At 36.8% G+C, this 23002-nt stretch overlaps 1 protein-coding gene across 1 annotated transcript; it reads right to left on the bottom strand.

Moving 5' to 3' along the window:
- Positions 1-6925: 6925 nt before the first annotated feature.
- Positions 6926-22752, bottom strand: LOC116912602 (sulfotransferase family cytosolic 1B member 1). Its single transcript, XM_032916725.1, has 7 exons — positions 22452-22752; positions 21944-22072; positions 18531-18628; positions 14539-14665; positions 13860-13954; positions 10076-10256; positions 6926-7301 (listed from the first exon to the last, which is right to left on the bottom strand). Exons 1-7 carry the CDS (start codon positions 22597-22599, stop codon positions 7180-7182), a joined length of 900 nt encoding a protein of 299 aa, XP_032772616.1. The 5' UTR covers positions 22600-22752; the 3' UTR covers positions 6926-7179.
- Between the last annotated feature and the right edge of the window lie 250 nt (positions 22753-23002).

The following is a 23002-nucleotide window of genomic DNA, read 5'->3' as shown; positions in this document are numbered from 1 at the left end:
GGGATAAAACATCATGCCCTCATCTCATCTAAATTCAAATCTGTTCTCAGTAAGTGGAAGCTTTGCCATTTACCTTGAAAACACACAGACTGGCTACATTAATAAGAATATTATACCAGAAATGGCTACTGAACCTCTGGTCCTAGATCATAAGAGTCTATCCATCAATCACCCTTTCTAGAAAACTTGTAGCTAGACCCCTGAGTCTGTATGAAACAGGGCACATGGTAAACAGAACCCTCTGCTAAAAGGCAATAATAAAATAGAACTCTTGTCTCCTTTATCAGCTACTGACGGCGTTCATGTCACAATAGACCAAGCACCACACTTTGGTAAAGGCAACTTCTAGGAGATTTTTAACAACTAGCCCTTTAGGAATTCTTTTTTTTTTTCTTTTCTTTTATTCAATATATTCTTTATTTAGATCTCAAATGTTATCCTCTTTCTTGGCTTCCCCTCTGAAAACCCCCTATCCCACCCCCTCTCCCTGCTTCTATGAGGGTGCCCCCCCAACTCCCTCCTGCCTCCCCACCCTGGCATTCCCCGCACTATGATGATATAGAGAAATTACTTAAACAAACCTAATCTTTTGGTGGCATTTCACGTATTATGTCTTTAAACCACGAGTATCTGGTTTACATTCTTCTCAGTGACCTTCATTACACAACTGCCTTAATTCTGTTAAAAAGGAATATGTGCTAGTTTGGAACTCATGATCCTTCTGCCTCATCCTTTCAGTTTGAGGACTGTCATCATGATCTACTGTGGAAGGACACTTTTCTTTTGCTTCTGATCTCCATTTCTGTTTTCCTTCACTTTTCATTGGCTTGTGGCAGTGTCAGTTTTTGTTCCTTGCAGGAAAATGCAACTGTCTGAGGCATCCCTGTTTATTTTGTGCTTGTTTTTAAAGTTAAATTTTCTTTCACATAAATCACATGAGACAACATCCAAAAAGTTATAAATGTTTCCTTATATTGGTACAAAAAGAATCTTCTCTAAAATATTTTCTTCTTAGAAGCAACTCTATTCACAGGGGAAGCATATTAGGTGAATTTTAGTATCCTTCCAAATGGTAGAAGGAAGTCTAGATGCCAATTACCACATATGAGGAAGAAGAAACTAGGCTCAGAAGAAAGAAATCTTTCCTATCCTCCCACAGTGACACAATTAGAAGTAGACTCTAGTTTTGTGTACTTGGTTCTGCTCACGTAGGTGTTTAAAACCCTCATTGATAATTTAATTCAAGCTGTTACATTAAGTTTAAATTCTCAGAAGTTAATTCATAAAAATCATGTTCAATTTTCTAAAGGTTTTAAAAATAGTCATTTTTTCTGACACATTGCCTATGGTGTTGTCATTTGTTAGCCTTAATTCAAAATTACTTGTGAAGTATGGTGCCATTTTGGGGATTTTTGAGGCATAATCATAATGGAAATCATACTGGAATGAAATGTCAACAATATTCTTTACATTGTAGAAGAAGGAACAAAAATGGTTTTTGAATTATATTCTAATGATCTATTTCTACAAATTGTATATCAAGGCAAAATGAAAATCATGAATCCAGTTTCAAAACTTTTTATACTTCTTTGATGACTTTTTTTTAAATAGTTCAGGAAAAGAATTATATCCCATTGGTCTTCAAAATTGCCTCATCTCGTTTCGCTTACTTTGTATGGGATCTGCAGAAGCCTTTAAAGCTGGTTTGTATAGTTTGTTGTTTTGGCACTGACATCACAGAGTCTCTCACTATTACTCATGTCAGAATGTTCTTACAGTCTGGGGATTTCACGGCACAAAAGCTTTGAGCTAAGCACACCTGTGGGATTTGAATGGGACAGAATCAACAAAGTGTTGCCTAAGATGTTGTTAATTACCTGTGTGACTGAGGCATGCCTGACTTTGTCCCGTTTTTACCAAGTGTTTTATTTTCTTTAGTGCTTTCCTTTCTGTTGTATTTTTTTAAACAAACATAGAAAGATTTTATTGAAGGTTTCTTTTTTGTTTGTTTGTTTTTTGTTTGTTTTCTTTTTTTCATCTTTATTAACTTGAGTATTTCTTATTTACATTTCGATTGTTATTCCCCTTCCTGGTTTTTGAATGTACCTTTACCAGGTAAATCTTATTTAATTTCACATTCCAGGGTATACACACCACAGATGGCTTTGAACAAAACAAACACAAGCCAGTAGTCTGTGTATTTATTCAACAATACTCAGATTTTCATAATTATGTTTTAAAATAAAACATCTGGACATTTTTTTCCTGGGAAGGCCTTTGAAATTCTCTTTTGTACACCGACTTTAAGAGTTGAAAAGAATGTGTCTGTCTACTAAAATCTTGTAAGACTTTAATGACTCAAGAAGTATTCTTCATTAAGGAATTCCCCTATGCTGGAATTTTTTCACTCTCTTGATCTTCAGGAGGGTGCATATGGATTATAACAACTGGTTCATCTTTTGGGTATTAGCTTCTCCATTCCGTCTCTTCTCAAATGCTCCCCAATTTTGTAGGGGTTGATAATTGTCTCACTTAGGGCTGAGATTCAACTGTTGCTTCTCAGCACGTCAAATCATTATGAATATCTGTGCTAAATGCAACCCACTGTGCAAAGAAACTTCTCTCTGACCATGGCTGACAACAACATTAAACTATGGGTATCCATTTCAGAAATATGTAGAAGGCAGTTTAACACTACATTCATTCAGAAAAACAACTATTATTCTATGATCTGTCCAGTCATCGACTTTTGGCCAGGTGAAGCTAGTCTCTGTTAGAGCATGGTCCAGGAATGGAGTTGTGCCGAGGAGAATGCTGAGTGCTTGTGAGAAAGCACAAAGAAAAGATGAGAGAAGTCTTATGACTTCAGTTTCGTCAAAATACAGACTTGCTCTTGGAATATATTTTTGCATTCCTCACAGGTATAGTGGACAGGAATGAGTCTACTTCAGATTATTCCATAGTGTGTGCTGCTGTAACTATAATCCTTCTTGGAAAAATACGTCTTTGCCATGTGAGGCTTATCCTTGTGACTGTATATAGCTTAAACTCATGAGAGCTTTTCTCATGTGCTTTTGCTTAACCCTTAATTGTTTAATGCTCAAATAACGTTGGCTGTTGCATGGTCCCTTAGTCTGCCTCATTTAATGGCTCCATTCCCCCATGTCCCACTCTTCTAGAGGAATGACAAGCCACAAGTTTACAAATTGACCATTCCTATAACAGGAAAAAACATCAAAATATAGAGTAAATACAGTAAACACATTCTATTCTTATATTAAGGATTTGAGACAAGTAAGATCCACTTTAGTCTTAAGAATATAAATTTCTATCCTATTTCTTTAAATTTGTCTTTGACCCTGAGCCGTGCTGGAGGAATAGTACTCCCTGGAGGTTCTGGTGACCTGTCAGAGCACTGCAAGGATCCCTGCTATCAGCAAGAGTAGCCTTGGCTGTTATCCGCAGATGAACCTTGGCTTCTTTGCAGAGATCGAGAGGACCTCAGTAACCAAGAAGCATACAAGGAAGGAACACGAGTCAGAGAAAGAAGGAAGATTCAAATACACTAATTACTAAATTAGGAATCAGGATGAAAATGAATTTGGGATAGTTTATTGTCCTGAAAATTGTTATTAATTTATCTAAGATTACTCTTTAGTTAAAAACAAAAAGCAGTTCATAATTTCACCTAAGATGATATAACTATCCCAAATACAAACTCAAACACATTTTATGCTTAAGAATAGGTGTCAGTGACAGTGTACTCATATACATAAGATGTATAAATAAATCTTTAAAACAAGGTGTCAATCATTGACGAATGAGTCTTTTAGTGTATAATGACTTCTATGATAATTACACAGTTATCCACCAATACTATCCTAATCAATGGTGTGTTACATGATGAAGAAATTAAGGGAATAAAGTTCAAATACTGCCTTTTAATATAAGCATACAAACATGTTCTTAATAAAATGGGACAGAAATGTTCATGCCAATTAAATTCCTCATTTCTGAACTGGATCATGTGGTCTAAGGTGTGACCAATAACAGTCTTCCTTTACCACCCATTCTTTATTTCCTCCTGTAAACTACATTACAAGGTACTTCACAGACATAAGCTGATACCTAAAAGATGAAGTAACCTACGTTGGTGGAAACCAAAATTGTGGTTTGTATTCTAGGGACTATTGACTGAAATAACAGGATGGGCAACTGAAATTCTGGTAGCATTCCATGTCTTCTCTTGAGACTTGAATGTGATCACTCAAAGGTATGTATTTCTGGAGATTTATCAGACTATCACTGATGCCATTTTGATCTGTGTATTGCACATTAGGGCATGTGAATGAAGACACTAGCAAAGAGTTTTGATGCCCTTCAAGTTATAGGAACTGTAAATCATAATGTTTTGAATATGCTTTGTGTGTCTACTAATGTACCTACTTATGCTTTTCCCATTTGCCTTACTTACATGGCGGAGAACACCCTACAATTCAAATTTACACTCTAAAATAGGATTCCAAAAACAATTCACTGTAAACATCTCAAAAGTATAGCTTCCCTATACACTAATCTCATCAGAAACCTAGTTTTTGTACATTGGCAGGATTCATTTCTAGGAAAATAATAAGAGAAACCTTCAAAGCAACCCAATCTACGGTAATTATCTAAGCTAATGAATGGGTCACACAACAAGCAGGCTGGACTGAGAAACTCACTGTTTGTGGTATTTTGAAACTCACTGCACACTTGGCAAAAGACCCAGTGTTGAGCTTTGATTCACCAAGCTCCTTTATCTTTTAAAGTATAGTAAATAATTGGTTTCACATTTTGCCTGCATTTCTCATTTCACCCTTTTGTGTTTATAGATATGAATAAAATCAACATAGCCTGGTGTCTTGGCAGCTGTTTTCATCCTCCCAGCAGTCATGTGGGAAATAGTAGTTTACATTTATCTCCTGGAAATATCATTAGGTAATCCTGCCACTGAGCCGCTTAAAGTGATTATATAAAACCGAATGTGTGGCCTCCTCTAGAGTTTCTGAATCAGAACCTCCAAGGAGAAGCACGAGACTTTCACTTGCTTTACAGAGCTCCTAGTATGCAGAGCAGTTGAGGTCTGAAGAAATGAGTATCGGAATGTAAAAAGTGAGGAACTACTTTACACCTTTTTTATGTTTTCTGTATTCCAACGTACAAAAGAAGTTTCTTCATAAAATTTATGACAGTTTGTTCTTTTCTGCATGAATAGGGAGAACAGCACCCAGGACAGTCAGTTACTAATAAATATGCTTCGTTGCAAAATTACCTTCTTAATCATCTGTTGGGATAGTGTTAATTTTATCAGATACATTCCTTTCTAATAAATAAGCTTTCAGATCAACACTATACACTTGAACTAGCCTACACAAGTTTGAACAATGCTATTGTCACTGCTGTTTCAAATTCTTAAAAAAAAAGCACCAACTGTTGATGATACATTTTACCATTGATAAAAACTGACATTCTTAAATTTAATAATAGCTTCTCAGGCAATTTCCTTGATATTTCAGAGATTTCATGCTGACTTCAGCTTTGAACTTTTACATTGTCATTTGTGCCCCATTACTAAAATTCGGGGATGACTTTTTTATTGTATTTATATATAACTTTAGGTACTATACTGAAATGGTTAAGAGTGTTTTCTGAAGACAGATTAGAATTTAAATCAAGTCACACTTCATGTGGTGTTTTTCTTTATACAGTCTAAGATGATCTATGATATAAATGAAATGGCAATAAAATATGAAAATTACATATTATTTTGGGAGCGCAGGATGGCTTGGCAAGCAACACAGCCTTCTGCTCTTCCAGAGGTCATTAATAATAGTTGTACCACTCTTGTAGGATGAATCACAACTACCAGTAGTTCCAATTCCAGGGAATCTAAAGTCCTCCTATTTCTCTGTGTGTACCCACAAATAGTGGCATGCACACAGAAACATGAATAAAATAAATCATTAAAAATTTAACTATAACATTTTGATTCATTTCAAATGAAAATATTTTCTATTTTATTATCTCATTCCATAGTAATTAGGCAAATTATTTTCTTTTGTAAGCTTATGAGGAAAGGTTGAGTTTCACAAGAGATATGACGGTTTCTTTTCTTTTTTTTTTGTCCTGACTATTCTTTCTTTTTTATTTATTTCTTTTTACAGCCCAGATTTTATCCCCCTCTGTCTGTTTCACATCCCATATGTCCTCCCCTCAACCTCATGAGGTTAATTTCACCGTGTTAAATGAAAGCACTATTGCTGGATCCAAACACACTTAAGCGCAGCTAAGCTGAGCATCACACAACAATTTATTCCCTGAAATTCAAAAAGGATCAGTTGAGGGGATCTTGCATGGAGGCAGGTGGGGCAGGGATTGATTACAGCTCAGAGTAGTCTCTCAGAGATAAGCTGCTATCCCAAGGGAAGAGTTTTAAACAAAATTGTCAATTGTTCAATCTTAGAAGACGTAGAAATGAGATAAAATATAGAAAATATTTCTATGTCTCAGCTACTCAATCTGGAACATGAAATACATTATTGAGGAACCACGGCAGAAGGATGACTGATGACTCACAGACCAGTGTGAAAACCCATAGACAGTCAGGGAGCACAATGTCCTGGGTCAGATACTCAGGAGAGAAAAACCAGGGCAAGCATAGAAAATGCAGACCATGTGTAACCTTGCAGACTGTTTCAACAGCAAAGGGAACATAACTTTAATAAGTACTTAGTGTTTTCTAAGTACTTTCTCTAAGTACTACTACATGGAAGATGGATTGGGAAAGTACAGTCTCCTTTGAAATATTTTTCTCAAGCATACAAATGCAAGTTTCATACCCTGAAACAAGTTATAGTGCTTATTATGATGAACTCAGACCAACATCTATTTTTTCAAAACTCACAAAACTTATTTATTTAATTCAGTAGTCACTTTGGAATCTGAAGACATACTCTTTGAAAACTAAGATCACAAAAGACCTTGTCTCTAGATAATTCGGAATTATTAATAATTCCTGCTGAAGAATGTGCAGGGCATATTTAATCAGTGTTTTAAAAGCACATTTATTTCTCCCTCACAAATCCATCTGATTTCCCTGTCAAATTACTATTTCAAGAACTCATATATTCAAGTTGAAGTTTAGGCACTCTGAATATCTGTGCAGAACTCAAGTGTTGTTCCAGACAATTTCTTCTTATATATAGCATCGAATTTCTCACTTTGGGTCATTGTGAAGTAATTTTTCCAGTCACCAACAACGCCTAAAAATAAAAAGAATACATGAATGAAATATGAATTACAAAGAAAAACATATATATCAAGGAAAAGACTGGATACTTAAGGAATGAAGTTGAAAAATACCGCACTTGGTATAGGTTGATGTCATTATGCAGCTGAAGGCAGATAAGATAAAATGAGGCCTGTCGTTGGATGAGAATGAAGGGAGCGAGGAACAGAGGTTTTCAAAGGGAGGGAGGAGAGGAGAGGAATGCAGCAAGAAGGAGGAGTTGGGGGACTATGTCAGCCGATGTTAAGGTTCTTCTCTGCACATAGATACAGGTTATTATGACTATTTTTAAGGGATGGGTATATACAGGATGTTGTGCTGTGTAGATGGGCAAATTATATCTTATCAATTGGATCAGAGGTTATTATATGGTGTGTTTTCATGTGGTGACTCAATTGAATTCATGTGTGTTGGCAGGACACACTGGGCTGCCACGGAGTTGGGATGTGTGTGCCTGGTATGTTGGCAACCCACCAAGGGATCTGTGAGGGTGGGACAGGGCCACGCTGGAACGGCTTGCAGGCCACCCTCGTCTGAGGGAGCCTGGGGAAGAGGGAGGAGAGCAGTATGCTCAGGAATGTGCCAAGCATCTTTTTCATTATTCCCACAACAATTTGGCTTCAAAGATAATTTCTGCTATGCAAGAACAAAGAAAAGTGTTATTCAAGTTATTCTAATTTGGAACTAAAGTGATATAATATATATGCACTTAAATTTATATTGATATAATGATGTCTGACGAACCTTTAAAAAATCTCATATTGAATAAATGTGAATGTTTTAAAGCATCATTTAAAATAAATATTATCATTGAAAAAACAGGCTTATAACTAAGCACAGAGTTCATATTTCAAGAGTTATTTTGGGAGAGATGATTTTCTTATGTAGGTTCTTAGGGGTTATACTATTTCCTAGGAGAGATGTTCTATTTTCTCTCACTGACTTGGATTATGGAGTTAGAGCTCAATGTAATGTAAGAAGACATTTTATTTTCTCAGTTATAAAGTCTTCAAAAAGTCAACTGTTCATTGTCTAGTAAAGCTATCAAATGGGAAACAGATAAGTTTAATTTCCTGGAATTTACAAATGAGGATTCCTTTCCCATTGGAAGATACTTGTCCTCTAATTCACAAGATTTCTACATCAATTGTAATTTAGATGAGACTAGCATTAAAACCAAACATACAAATAAGACTTCTGAGCCTTTTTGAGAAAAACATATGACTTTGAATGTTTCAAGAAACAAGTGCTTCATGCAGGTATTTAAGAGGAGCCTGTACTACACATGAACTATTGAATAGACACCCATCCTATTGAATAAGTGGATGAACAAATGAATCAAGACAATTGCCACAAATATTTTATATTATGCATAATTTCTGGTAAAAATATTATACATTCTTATGTATAATTTCATATAGTATTTTTTCCAGATTTTATACCATAGGTGTTATGTTTTACATATTTTGTCAATGTTGCAAGTAGAACATTGGCTGGATAATTGATGTGTTTGATATTATTGATTTAGAAAGAACTATAGCCTAGATAAAGTTTGGATCATGCCATTTTCTACCTCTACAGGAGATGTATAGATTTAATAACTTTTAGGTCACCATGTTTTCTTCAATGATGAAACTTCACAGCACAGAACATCAAATATAAACAAGGAGCTCATCAGTCTATCAGGACTCCTGAGCTATCAGGAGATATATCCGTCATCATATAACTAGACTCTTTGGGAAATTACACTTAGCGACACGGTTGATTTGAACTACTTTAACAAAAGAATTACTTTTTAAATCTCTATTGGATAAAATTTATATGTAAATAAATATGTATGCATATACACCAGTTGTTCCAAAATAGAATAATACTACTTGCAGCCTTATTCTGTTATATTGTGATCTTTAATGACGAATGCAGTGTTTTTCAAATAAATTCAATGCTTGCTAGATTAATAAGATTAATATTATTATTAAAATATCACAAAATAATGCATTTCCAAATTGTTTTGATAGTATGTCTGTGTCTACACAGATACTTGGATTTGTTTTTGTCCAGCACTAGATGGGATCCTATTCGTCTGTCTCTATTACAATAAATAAAAATCAAAATAGAAGGTGACATTAGTAAGAAGGAAACTTTTAACCGTTTAAGTTACTAGTCTATAAAAAGTGTTGATTTATTATTACTGAAATGGACTATGAATAAGAAGCCACAATAGATATGATTTACTTCAATGTAAACAATAACTTCAACAGTAAATCCCATAGTCTTTCAAGTTAAATTTTGACTCTGTTTACAGTAATTCAGATAGTAGTAAGTAGGAAAATTTTTCCTGTAAGGAAAAGAAACTTATCTTTGCTGAGATGTCATTATAAAAATTATTTTTTAAATGATATAAGGCTTTAAAGAAGTTGAATTAGTTAAGCTACCATGAAGGAAAGAAGAGGGTCTAGGACAATTTGTGGAATGGAGTAGAATGATGAAACTGCCTGGCAATTGTGAAAGTCAGTTGTATTTAGAGTAGCAAATGAAAATGGCTTTCATGGAACCCTTAGTAACTATGGGCATTCTTCTTCGTTGTGAGATTGAATCTTGTTAAGGCAGCTTTTGATTGTATTTTTAGTATTCATTGGGTTCCTATGAAGAGCAGAAGCTTTACAAAGTTAAATGAAACAGTAGAAATCAGAGAACTGTTTCTCCACGAGGAAGTAAAGGTGGGAGTTATAGCCAGCTAAGGTTTACCTTTTCTCATGAATGGGGACTTGCTGTGATCCATCATTGCTGTGGGCAGATGGGTGTAATTGACCAGGGGGTTATCCTTCATCATTTCAAAGGAGGTGTGATGGATGATCCTTTCCAACGTCTGTTCATCCAAGGTCTTGTCTAGAAAGTTGGCAATCTTGTTGATTTCTTTCTTCGGGTTCTGTCAGTGAGTTAAATGATAAATGCAATGGAATAGAAAACATGCAAACCACTCACCTAATTTATAAAATATGCAACTTTTGCAGTTTCATTCCTGTGGTTGAGTCTTATGGCATGTAGAAGAGAGAGAGAGAGAGAGAGAGAGAGAGAGAGAGAGAGAGAGAGAGAGAGAGAGATGACAAATTTAAGGTCTTTCATGCCACACAGAAAGACACTAATCACACACACACACACACACACACACACACACACACACACACACACACACACACACACATAATAATGAGCTGGGAAGACAGCTCTTAGGGGTTAAAAATACACACTACTCTTCTGGATGACTCAAGTTCAGTTCCCCAGCTCTGCATGGGGTAGCTCACTACTCCAGAACAGGCTCCACTGGCCTCTGAGAGCCTGTGCACTCAGGAAAAACAGACAGAAACACACAAGCATAACTATAAAAATTAACCAAAATTCATCTTCTCATTTCAGTTTATAGCGTAACATGACTAAATTTTGTAACTTTAAGGTAGACAAATAAATCTTCATTGATATATCAAAAAGATTTTGGAAAGAAAACAGTATTGAAACTAAAATTAAGAGACATTATTTAGAATTTAACAAACTGTACCATTTATTGAGATGCTGATGTCAATTCCCAGGAGAAGAATCAGCTTATATTCTTAGTATAGAATTTGGAAATGTTTTCCAAAATGTTTTTTTAAAGAGAGAAATGGGTAGAATTAGGTTTGAGGAGTTCATATAAATGAGAAAAAATTTTAAAACCTGGAAAGATAAAAATGCTTTGGGGAAGATAACACTCTAGGATACAGTCATGAAGAATTTGGACTGTATTTATATTAAATAGGGAAACAATGACATTTTTAAACATTATTAACTATGTGTGTGCATATATACACACATGTATGTATCTTGCAGTGAGGGAAGTTTTGGCAACATTTTCCAGAAGTGGAGAAGAATTCAGTGTCTGCAAGATTACAAAGGAAGAAGAGCTCATTGAATGAATCTCTCTCTCTCTCTCTCTCTCTCTCTCTCTCTCTCTCTCTCTCTCTCCCTCTCTCTCTCTCTCTCTCTCTCTCTCTCTCTCTCTCCCTCTCTCTCTCTCTCTCTCTCTCTCTGTGTGTGTGTGTGTGTGTGTGTGTGTGTGTGTGTGTATGAAATTGTCTAAAAGTGACTATATGACAGAAAGCAAACTTCTGCCTACTTAGAGTAATGTATGTAACAGGTTTTGGGGGATTAAAACATGTTTGGCTATTCCTCAAGAACTCTTTGGGCTGATCCATGCATCAATCTGAATGTGAACCTTTAAATAAATCATCACCTTAATGAGGAAATTAACCAGCTTAATTCTTCCAAGGATAACATAGGACCTCACCCAGAATTGGGGTAATTTAGATTCTCTTTGTTGCTGCAAATTAACTACTACTTGGATATAGTGGAAATTTTCAAATCACTTGAGATAAAATATGAGACATGCTCTGAGGTCTCCCAGTACATTCAGAGAGTATCACTATAGAGAAGGGCATGTGTCACTAATGTGGTTACTACATTCAAACAGTCATAAAAGCAATCATATTATCAAAACTTCTTTCCACACATGACTACTGAGGCACAATATTTAAGGTGGGTACCATATTAATTACTGTATGCATAGTTTCATAATTGACAAATTTTTAGTTTCCATGATGGATTTGAGATTTGAAAGATGTTCTAAATTATATATCTGGACTTTTTTCAAAGAAACATTGCCATACATTTTTCAATGCCGTGTGAGGGTAGGCATGATTGTCCAAATTTGGTAGAAAAGCCAAAAATGATGGCAAAGAATATTGCAGTAATATTGAGCAGAGTTATATCACACAGAGTAGATGAATTCATGAACTAAAATGATAGAGTGAAAAAGTTCATAAGAAACATAAGAGATAAAACAGAAATCATGTGACTCAATCCAAGTCCAGAACATAGGAAGAGTAGATGTTAAGTATACTATACTCACAACCTAACTGAAACTTTGAAAAACAAAAGGGAAAAATAAAGTTAACATTGAAAGAAGAAAATAAGAGTTGTAAAAAAAAATGACATGTTGGAGAACAAAACAATTAGAGTTTGCTTTTAAAAAGTTGAATTAATTTGATTTACAAAGTGATGAGTAGACAGATCCGGGGATGACTCACAAGTAAACATTGGTGGAAATGCTGAACAAAGGCATGAAGTTCCCACTACAGCAAGCAAGTGCAAAGAGAAACAACTGGGAGACGCACAGATACCAAGCGTATGGTCATGAATGAGATGTCCTAGGAAGTCAGAGGCACAATTTATGGATGAAAAGAAAGTTGAAAAAAAATCACACATAAACTAAGAAGAAATGAACAATTATTGATAAATTATTTCACAATTGTAAAGTGGTTACTGATCTGAAAGACTTGCAGATAAGAGGCAAGGGTATTTTGTTCCCCCTTCTAAAAAGGTCTGACGAATCGACACTTTGGTCTTCCTTGACCTTCATATGATCTGTGAATGTATCTTGGGTATGCCAAGCTTTTGGGCTAATAAGCACTTATCAGTGACTGCATACCTTGTATGCTCCTCTGTGACTGAGTTACCTCAATCAGCATGATATTTTCTAGTTCCATCCATTTGCCTAAGAATTTCATAAGGTCATTTTTATAGCTGAGTAGTATTCCACTCAGTTGTAAATGTATCACATTTTCTGTATCAATTCCTCTGTTGAAGGACATCTGGGTTCTTTCCAGTCTCTGGCTATTATACATAAAGCTGCTATCAACATAGTGGAGTATATGTTCTTGTTATATGTTGGAGCATTGTTTGGATATATGCCCAGGAGTGGTATAGCTGGGTCCTCAGGTAGTACTGGGGAAATAGAGGAACAATGAGTGGAGCAGAGACTGAAGAAAAGGTCATCCAGAGACTACCACACCTGGGGATCCATCCCATATGCAGCCACCAAACCCAGTCACTATTGTTGATGCCAAGAAGTGCTTGCTGACTGGACCCTAATATGGGTGTCTCCTGAGAGGACCTGCCACAACCTTAATGATACAGATTGAGATGCTTCCAGCTAACCATCAGACTGAGCACGGGAACCCCAGTGGTAAAGTTAGAGAAAGGACTGAAAGAGCTAAAGGGATTTACAACTCCATAGGAAGAATAATATCAACCAACCACATGGAACAACCAGAGTATACAAAAGGTGAACCCATGGCTCCAGTCACTTATGTAGCAGAAAATGGCCTTGTCTGCATCAATAGGAAGAAAAATCCTTTGTCCTATGAAGGCTCTTTTCCCCAGTGTAAGGGAATGCCAGGGTGTTGAGGTGGGAGTGGGTGGGTGGGAGAGGGAGTATCCTCATAGAAGCAGGGGGAGGGGGATGGGAGAGAGGGTAAAAGGGATAAGGGATAACATTTGAGATGTAAATACATAAACTATCCAATAAAATAAAGAGACAAGGGTAATAGGAAAACAGCTGTTTCATTTTGGATTCCAAACTTAACTTGAAAAATAAAACTTAATGATTTTCCTATAACAGAGTGTATACATTATTCAGAATAAATATCTAACATGTTACCTTTTTCAAGTCTTCATAGTATAAGAAAAGTATTGGATGCCCTTCCCTCTTTTCCCACCAACTCCTAACATGATCGAACCATGAGCCATAGGCCACTAAAAGAGAAAAATAATAATACCTTCAGAAGTCTTCATCAGATCAAATCTGTGTGTGTGTTGTATGATAAGTCAATTGCAAAGACATTTTGTGGATTTTGGTAATCAAAGAAGCTGAGACTATAGGATAAGTTTCCGAGAAGGGAAAATTAGTCAATAATGGACGTACACTCAACTTTTAAAACATAAACTATACAGAGTATTTCAAATAAGAATAGATTGGTTGCCACTGAGTCATGGTGATGTCCATGGAAGATTCATTACATAGCAGAGTTAGAGTCTAAATTTCACAGGTGTAGCATGTATAACAGATCTGTGTAGTGATGAGCAAAACATGAACACGGACTTCTAACCCTCAGAATGTGTTCATATGCCAGTGATTATTAGCATACTTGCAAGTTGAATTTTATGGTAAAAATTTAAATGTAGTTACTTTCCTACAGTGGAATTTAATATATTAAATTGTATAAAGCCTGGACGTTCTGACTTTAAAAATCATGAAAGAAAACTCAATTATTTAAACTTAACAATATTTTAAATAAAAGCTACTTAACATTTTAAAGCTAAGGCTTATGCCCACCTACCATTTCCAGCGAGGAATTTCTCCAGATATTCTTCCCAGGTGCCAGGAAGAGGCTGAATATTATTCATTAGATCAAAATGATAATAGGACACAGCAACATCCTTGCCATTTCTAGCAAGGTAAATCATCTATATCAGAAAGGAAGAGGAAAAGCAAAGGGTGCTGCATTAGTAATAAAGAAATACAATTTTATATAATTCTTTTTGTCAATTTTTATTAGATATATTTCTTTACTTACATTTCAAATGTTATTCCCTTCCTGGTTTCCTGTCCATAAGCCCCCATTCCTTCCCATCCCCCTCCCCCATATGGGTAGTTCCCCTGTACATCCCCTTTATTTCCCCTCCCCATATTTCCCTGCACTGAGGGTTCAACCTTGGCAGAACCAAGGGCTTCCCCTTCCCCTGGTGCCCCAACAAGGCTATTCTCTGCTACATATGCAGTTGGAGTCAGTCCATGTGTAGTCTTTGGGTAGTGGCTTGGTCCCTGGAAGCTCTGGTTGGTTGGCATTGTTGTTTTTATGGGGTTGCAAGCTCCTTCAATTCTTTCAATCCTTCCTCTAATTCCCCCCAAGGGGGCCCTATTCTCAGTTCGATGGTTTGCTGCTAGTATTGACCTCTGTATTGGACGTGCTCTGAATGTGTGTCTCAAGAGAGATCTATATCCAGTCCCTTTCAGCATGCATTTTCTAGCTTCATCAATCTTATCTAGGTTTGGTGGCTGTATATATATGGGCCACATGCGCCACATGTAGGGCAGGCTCTGAATTGCCATTTCTTGATTTGCTGCTCTAAACTTTGCTTCCATATTCCCTTCTATAGATATATTTTCCCTCTTTTAAGAAGGAGTGGGAGCATCAGCATTTTGGTCATCCTTCTTTATCTTGAGCTTCCTGTGGTCTGTGGGTTGCATCTTGAGTAATTTGAGCTTTTTTTATAATAGCCAGAATCTGGAAAGAACCCAGATGCCCTTCAACAAAGGAATTGATTCAAAAAAATGTAGTACATCTACACGATGGAGTACTACTCAGCTATTCAAAACAATGACTTCATGAAATTCATAGGCAAATGGAATGAAATAGAAAATATCATCCTGAGTGAGGTTACTCAATCACAGAAAAACACACTTGGTATGCACTCATTGATAAGTGGATATTAGCCAAAAAGAAATACTTTTATTAGTTAATAAAACAGCAAAGGACTTTTTCTTCTAGAAGTTGTAGAAGATAGTTCTATTAGCACTTTTTCTCCTCCTCCTCCTCCTGCTCCTCCTCCTCCTCTCCCTCTCCTTCATCTTCCTTTTTCTTCTTGTGGAGGAATGGATTTATATGACTCGTATGTTATAGTCCATTATCAGAGAAAGCCAAGGCAGGAACGAAAACAAAGATGATTAAGGAACACTGCACACTGCTTAATGACTTGCTTCCCAAGGCTTCCTCCTCAACCTCCCCACTTCTCTCCTCTTGTCTCTGTCTCTGTCTGTCTCTGTCTATCTCTCTGTCTCTCTCTCCTTTTCCCATCACATTCCCCTTTCCTCCTATTTTATTCTCCCACTACCCCTTCCCAGCCCACTATGGAAAATCAAGTCTCATCAGGACTAAGCGCATGCTCTTCCTCTGAGGCCACACAAGGCAGCCCAGCTATAGGAAAGGGATTCAAAGGCAGGCAACAGAATCTGAGACTGAATCAGTGCCTGCTCCATTTGTTAAGGGACCCACAAGAAAACCAAGCTGCACATCTGCTACATGTAGGGTGTGGGGGGTAGATACAATCCATTCTTGTTCTTTGGTGGTCTCTGTGAACCCCAACTGCCCAGCTTAGCAGGGGCCCTGTAGGTCTTCCAGTAGAAACTCCTATAGCTTCGTCAATCCTTCCCATGATTCTTCTATAAGGTGCCGTAAACTCTGCTTAATGTTTGGCTGTGGGTCTCTGCATCTGTTTTCATCAACTTGTAACAGCACTTCTAATTTAGAATGTCTTCTCATGAACTTATTAAGGTTTTGGTTACCATACAAAGATAATACTTTCACATATAAGCATGATTACACTTTGCTTTTACCTTATACACCCCAAATTCTTTACATAAACTCAAGTAAGAAAACTAGATAATTTGCATAGCAGAGTCACTATCAAAGACATCATGAATTTTTCAGGCAAATGGATGAAACTTGAAAATATCGTCCTGAGAGAGATAACCCAGATCAAAAGGGACATGATACATAATCACTTATACGTGGATGTTAGCTATAAAATTCCAGAAAACCACACTACAAAAACCCAAAGAAATGAAATAAAAAAGAAGGTCCAAGAGGGGATTTTGAATCTCAATTAACTGGGGGAGAGTAAAATAGTTGTAGGAGGGAAATGGAAGGGAAAGTAACTGGGTGGGAGAGGGGTGGGAGGGAAATGGGGGTAGTTCAAGATCAGATGTGGGGAGGGACAGGAGAAATGGCAAGAAGGCAATGAGACTGAATGGGAAACTGTGATGGGTATGGTACGGAGGTCAGGAGGATTTTGAGACCTGGGATAGGGGAGGAGCCCAAGAATCAATAAGGGTGACCATAGCTGGGACTCACAGCATTGAGTTTATGGAATCTGAAGAGACTACCTCCTGTAGTCAGGCAGAAACCCCAGTGGAGTGATAGGAACACCAACCCACTCACAAAACTTTCAACCCCAATTTTATCCTGTCTACAAGAATTGTAGGGATGGGAAATGGAGCAGAGACTGAGGGAATGGCCAACAAATAAGTGGTCCAATTAGAGACTCATCTTACAGTCAAGCTCCGATCCCTAACATTATTAATGATACTCTGTTATGCTTGCTGCCAGGATTCTAGCAAGGGTGTCCTTTGAAAGTCTCCACCCAGCAATTGACTCAGACAGACACAGACACAGCCAAACAGTAGATAGAACTTGGGGACTCTTATGGAGGAACAAAAGGAAGGATAACGGGCCTTGAAGGGAATAGGAACTCTATAGGAAAACCAACAGAACTTGGGTCTCTACTGAACCACCAACCACAGAGCATACAAGGGCTAGACCTAGGCCCTCGACACATATGTAGCAGCTGTGACCCTTGGTCTTCCTGTAGGCCCTGAATAAATGGAACTGGGCTATCCCAAAAGCTGTTACCTCTTTGTGGGCTGTGGACTTCTAGATACCTGGTCTGACCTCAGTGGGAAAGGATGTGCCTAGCCCTGCTACAGAGACTTGATATGCCAGGGTAGAGGAATGCAGGAGTGGGCTCCACTCTCTCAGAGGAGAAGGAGAGGGGGATGGGGTAGGAATTATGGGACGAGATGGCCGAGAGTGGGGCAGCGATGGATGTAAAGTAAATAAGTAAAGAGAAAGAAAAACAAACGACTAACTGTTGAACAACTTGAAACTTCTTGCTGAGTTAATAGTCAACAAACATTATGGAAAGAATACATATTCTTTCCTTAATATTCTTTGTAGAATGCCACATTATCATGGGGCAGGGGATAAAAGTAGCAATATTGTGCTGTTATATTTAAGTTTGGAAACTTCGTGAACATAAATTGAAATTAATTTTAAAAATCTTAACTGTTGATAGTGGGAAACACCTATTACTGTAGAATTTGGGGGGGGGCTGGAGTAGGAAGATTAGGAGGGTAATATCAATATCAAGGACAACCCTGAATATATAATGATACCTTGTCTCAAACAAAACAGAACCAGAAGAGAGGAGAAAAGAGGAAAGGGACCAGAAGTAAGGAGAGGGAAAATGAAGAGGGTGGTGGTGGTGGTGGTGGTGGTGGTGGTGGTGGTGGTGGTGGTGGTGGTGGTGGTGGTGGTAGTGGTGATGATGGTCGTGGTGATGGTGGTGATAAATGGCAGGTGAGAGAGGAGAAAAAAATCCAGCACTTTATAGTGTGGTTTAGTTTTCTGTTTCACAAAACAGGCTTCTCACAGTAACAATAGATAACTGGACAGGATTCAACTGGAAGCTTGGCCTATAGTCCACAGTGTACCTTGCACTTGTTATCCCAGAAGGATTTTGGGAGTAGATCAATTGGAAGATGTGTCTTTATAATTCGAGGTGATGGAGTTTTCTTCAAGAGTTCAACACCTGGGAATTTCATTTTAGAGCATAGAAAGAGAGTATCAAAGAGGCTCAGGTTTCTTCATCGTTCCCACAAATATTTGTAAATGCTATTTTACTGTGTGTATGGGCAGGTGTGCTCCTGTGGGTGTACGTGCACGTGTGAGTGCATGTGTATGTGTGCATGTGTGTGCATGTGTTGTAGATGTATATCTGTCACAGCCCTCTTGAGGAAGTCTAAGGACAACTTTCAAGAGTCCAACCTTTTCTTGCACTGTGAGTTCCAGATGTTTTTTTTCTTAAAGATTTATTTATTCATTATATATAAGTACACTGTAGCTGTCTTCAGACACATGAAAAGAGGGCATCATATCCCATTACAGATGGTTGTGAGTTACCACATGTTTGCGGGGAATTGAACTCAGGACCTCTGGAAGAGCAGTCAGTGCTCTTAACCACTGAGCCATCTCTCCAGCCCTTGGTTCCAGATCTTTGTATATATGCAACAATGACCTTCTCCTGCTGAGTTATCTCAGTGTCCTCCAATGAATTTTTCCATTTTTGAGCAATATTAAATGCAGGTGAATTTGAAATGAACTATAGTCATTTTTCAGAATTCCAGGAGGTAGCATCAGTCAACAGGTAACAGAGGTAATGGCTTGACATTTACCTCACTGAGTTAAAATGTCTACTATCATTTTACTCCTTGTGAGATATTTTTAATATTTGTGAGTCTCATTTGTATATTCCCATGCCTATTACCTATGCCCACTCTATTATATAAATGATAATATAACATACAACATATAATACATAATAGAATGGAAACTCTCTCAGAACAGAAATATGATTTATGTTATTTACCAATGAATATCTTGTTGACTGAACTCACAGTTTGGTCACAACAAATACAAAACACAACTCTTTTTAGAACAATAGAAATAAGGTCATGAAAATCAAATAAAAATCTAAGATGGCCAGTTAAATTTGAGTTGTAGATAAATAACAGATTTTTTTCATTTGTGTCTCTTTTTAAATCTTTGGGATAAACTTATCCTAAATTAAATGTTTTATGATCTGAATTTTAAATGTAATTAGAGGTTGGATGTCCTGGGTTTATCTGAAGATACTAACTAAAAACTTAGAAAATCCCTCATCTGATCTCAAGTCTCCAAATTGATAGCAACAGCCATATTTACCAGTACATAGAAATTAAAGTTGTAATCTTCTATAGGCAGATGTTTTCCTCCGTTATTCTATTATTTTTGTAGTGACTGCACTATAATTTTACATTATATAAATTTACAATATGGGTAATGTTATAACATAAAATCTGAAAAAGTTTGCACTATTCCCTATTAGACAAAACCAGTGCAGACATGATAAAATATGATCTAAAATTTAGTATTTTGAAAAGTAAGTTAAAAGGTTAACTTTAGATAATTTATATTACAGTTTTCATGTGCATTAGTTTGAGTGTGATTCTTCATTTTGTTTATTGGCTATTTCATGTATTTGCATATCAAATGATATTCCCTTTCCCAGTTTCCCCTCTAGAAACCCACTATCCCATCCTCTCTCCCCCTGCTTCTATGAGGGTGTTCCCCAACCCACCCACATTCTCCCACCTCCCTGCCCTGGCATTTCCCTCTACTGGGGCTTCCAGCCTTCTCAGGACCAAGGACTTCCTCTGTTATTCTTAGGATGTTTTTCCCATGCACATTTTTCTTTGTCCCTGCCTCAAACTTCATGAAAGATTTCTCATTTTCCTCTGTCTCAGAGTCATTTTTCCAAGTGATGTGGTTTAAATGAGCCTTTTTTATCATGAGTATGACTTCTAGGAGTTTATCAAGGTATCACAGGCACCCACAATTGGCTGTAGAGTAAATAAATCCCAGTACATCTTCACCTCTCAGCTAAACTTCAGCAGACCTATCTATGGCAATTGACTCCACCCTTAATCCTGCCTTCAGCAGTAATACCAGATTCCTGTGCCTACAATATTCAGTTTTACATTTTCCTGTGGTATTAAAGTTATTATAATTTCAAGCTTTTCTTGCCCCTTCCACGTTTGACAGCAACTAAGGACCAAGAGATCCCTTCCTCTGGAGGTTACAAACCTTCTTGCTCTGAGCCATCTCCAGGGCACTATGGTATTTACATTCTGCTATTTAAATTGAAGTATGAGGAGGTTGCTCCCATTCTCTGTGTTCTTCTCTAGGTTCCCAGAAGGTTTACTTAAAATGATCTTTCACAGTTGCCTGTAAGACCAGGCTTTTCCAGTCCCTCCTAGCTTTAAGATTTTTGTTATCTCCACTATCTAAACATCTTCATGATGGTAGTTTTATGGATAACCATTATATTTTGATTACACTTTTGTTGGTCAACAGCCTTGCTTCCAAGGGCTGATTATGCTCAAAGTCACCAAATGAATATCTTTCAGCTGATTATTTAAAATACCCAATACCTAAAATCTAACATTTTATACAGAATTATTAATAACCTTACCCAGATACATCCTTCCCAAGTTTCCAAATAAACTCCTGGCTTCATAGAATATTTGGTTGACCTAAATAAAATTTCTGACACCCTTCATTCTTCATTTTCCTCATACTTCTTAGGTGATCTGTCAGTCAATTAATTTAAAGTATATCTCTCGAATTACAAATTTAATCTCACATTGCCAGTAGGGCAGAATTTATATTTTAAACAACAAAAATGGCACTCAATGACTCCTACATGCCTAAAACCATTCAACAACTGCCCTACCACTTTTAGAATAAAATGAAAGAAACTTTTAAGCATTTCACATTTATGTATTTAATCCTGCACTGTATGATTTTACGCTGCATCACACCCTGCTCCTTCCTTTATCTCCACTGATGCTTTAGTCCATGTGCTGCCTTAAGGATTATTCTGCATCAATCCATTAACACTAAGATGCTTCATGTTTCTACATTATATTTGCCCAAAATACCTGTATAACTTTGGGCCTTAAATTATGTGTAGTTATAATTGAACCTGCCATTTAAGACAATCTTTCTTAAGATTATATCTCATACAGTTTTATTCTTTGACACTGTGAGAGTAGTAGAATTAATGTAAGTTAATTTACTTTCTAATGTTACAATATTTCTGTACATTCCTTGATAAGAAGATGCATATTTTACTAATAATTTTATAACTACAATGAATAATTCTTTATAATTATGCAAACATATGTGCTTTGTTTCTTTTTTCTTCCTTTATTCTTTTATTTTTTCTGAGCTGAAATTACAATAGGACAGCATTAGGTGAGAATATTCTTGTAAGAATTCCAATCACCAGGGGATCTAATCTTACCTGATACTCTTGCTCCAGGAACATTTAGTTCCAACATTGGAACTTTAGAGGTAATAACATCTCGCTTACATTTTTCAACATTTCCATCATTTAGAACCATGTCCACAATTTCACTAAGCCAAGTAGTACCTGTAACAGAAGGCATGATCAGTTTTTGTCTTAATGATTTGATAATTATTTAATGATGTACTCTTTGAGAAATTCACACATGTAAACATGAAACATTTTTGTGATTTTTAAAAAAATAGATACTTTTTGAGATTACAATATCATAGCATAGTTTGCCCCTCCCCTTCCTTCCTCTAAATTCTAACATGTCCCCACACTAGTTCCCATACCTGCTCTGAAGATAGGATTCATTTCACTTCTGTGGCCACTCATACACGTACACATGTTTCCCACATACAAACAACTACACACATACACATGAATAAAAGAAAGATGTAAGACAGAAAAAAGAAAAAAAAAGGGCAGATTAAACCTGGATTATTCAGGACACAGGACTCACCTGATTTAGGGTAAGTGGGTATTACAATGTCACTTGGTCTGCTCTGGAACTCTTCGATTTTTTCCCAACCCAGTGCAAAAGCATAGACCATGGGGTAGCCACGGATGATCTTCAGATCTTTTCTACAAACATCTTCTGCAGTACCCATTTTTGTAGCAGGCTGTACAGATGCTGAAGAAGCTACTGGTTGCCCGTTAAAACTATGGGGAAAGAGAAGGAACAGAAGGAGCAGAAATCAGATTCTGTATAACAAGTGTTAAGCCTAAAACACCACAGCATAATACAAAGTGAACTTTGACTTTATCACTGTGCACACAGAAACACAAAGGGCATCTTGTGGGTGTAACGCTTCAGATAGCAAGGGCAGCAATTGGCTCCCTGAAAACAGGACAAAGGTCTTCAATAGAAGCTTTTAAAGAAAGAGGACTATGTGTCTGTGAATTAAGTCATTTTTTTTTCATGGATAAATACAAAAAAAATTCTCCATTTACAGTAAAATATCAGCACTTTAGCTGTCCTCGGTTTTCTTTAGGGTTAGTTTATTGTCATTC

This window comes from Rattus rattus, chromosome 11 (genome assembly GCF_011064425.1).
Source record: "Rattus rattus isolate New Zealand chromosome 11, Rrattus_CSIRO_v1, whole genome shotgun sequence".
Lineage (NCBI taxonomy): Eukaryota > Metazoa > Chordata > Mammalia > Rodentia > Muridae > Rattus > Rattus rattus.
This window is presented reverse-complemented; position numbering and strand designations above follow the sequence as displayed.

Bases quoted from the DNA above. Each gene is read 5' to 3' on its own strand.
- LOC116912602 (XM_032916725.1), bottom strand. From the start codon at position 22,599: ATGGGTACTGCAGAAGATGTTTGTAGAAAAGATCTGAAGATCATCCGT. The intron at 14,666-18,530 runs GTACACTGTGGA...TTTCTGATATAG, and splicing joins TCTGGGATAACAAGTGCAAG to ATGATTTACCTTGCTAGAAA. The intron at 7,302-10,075 runs GTAAACCTTAGC...TTTTATTTTTAG, and splicing joins GTCCCCATTCATGAGAAAAG to GCGTTGTTGGTGACTGGAAA.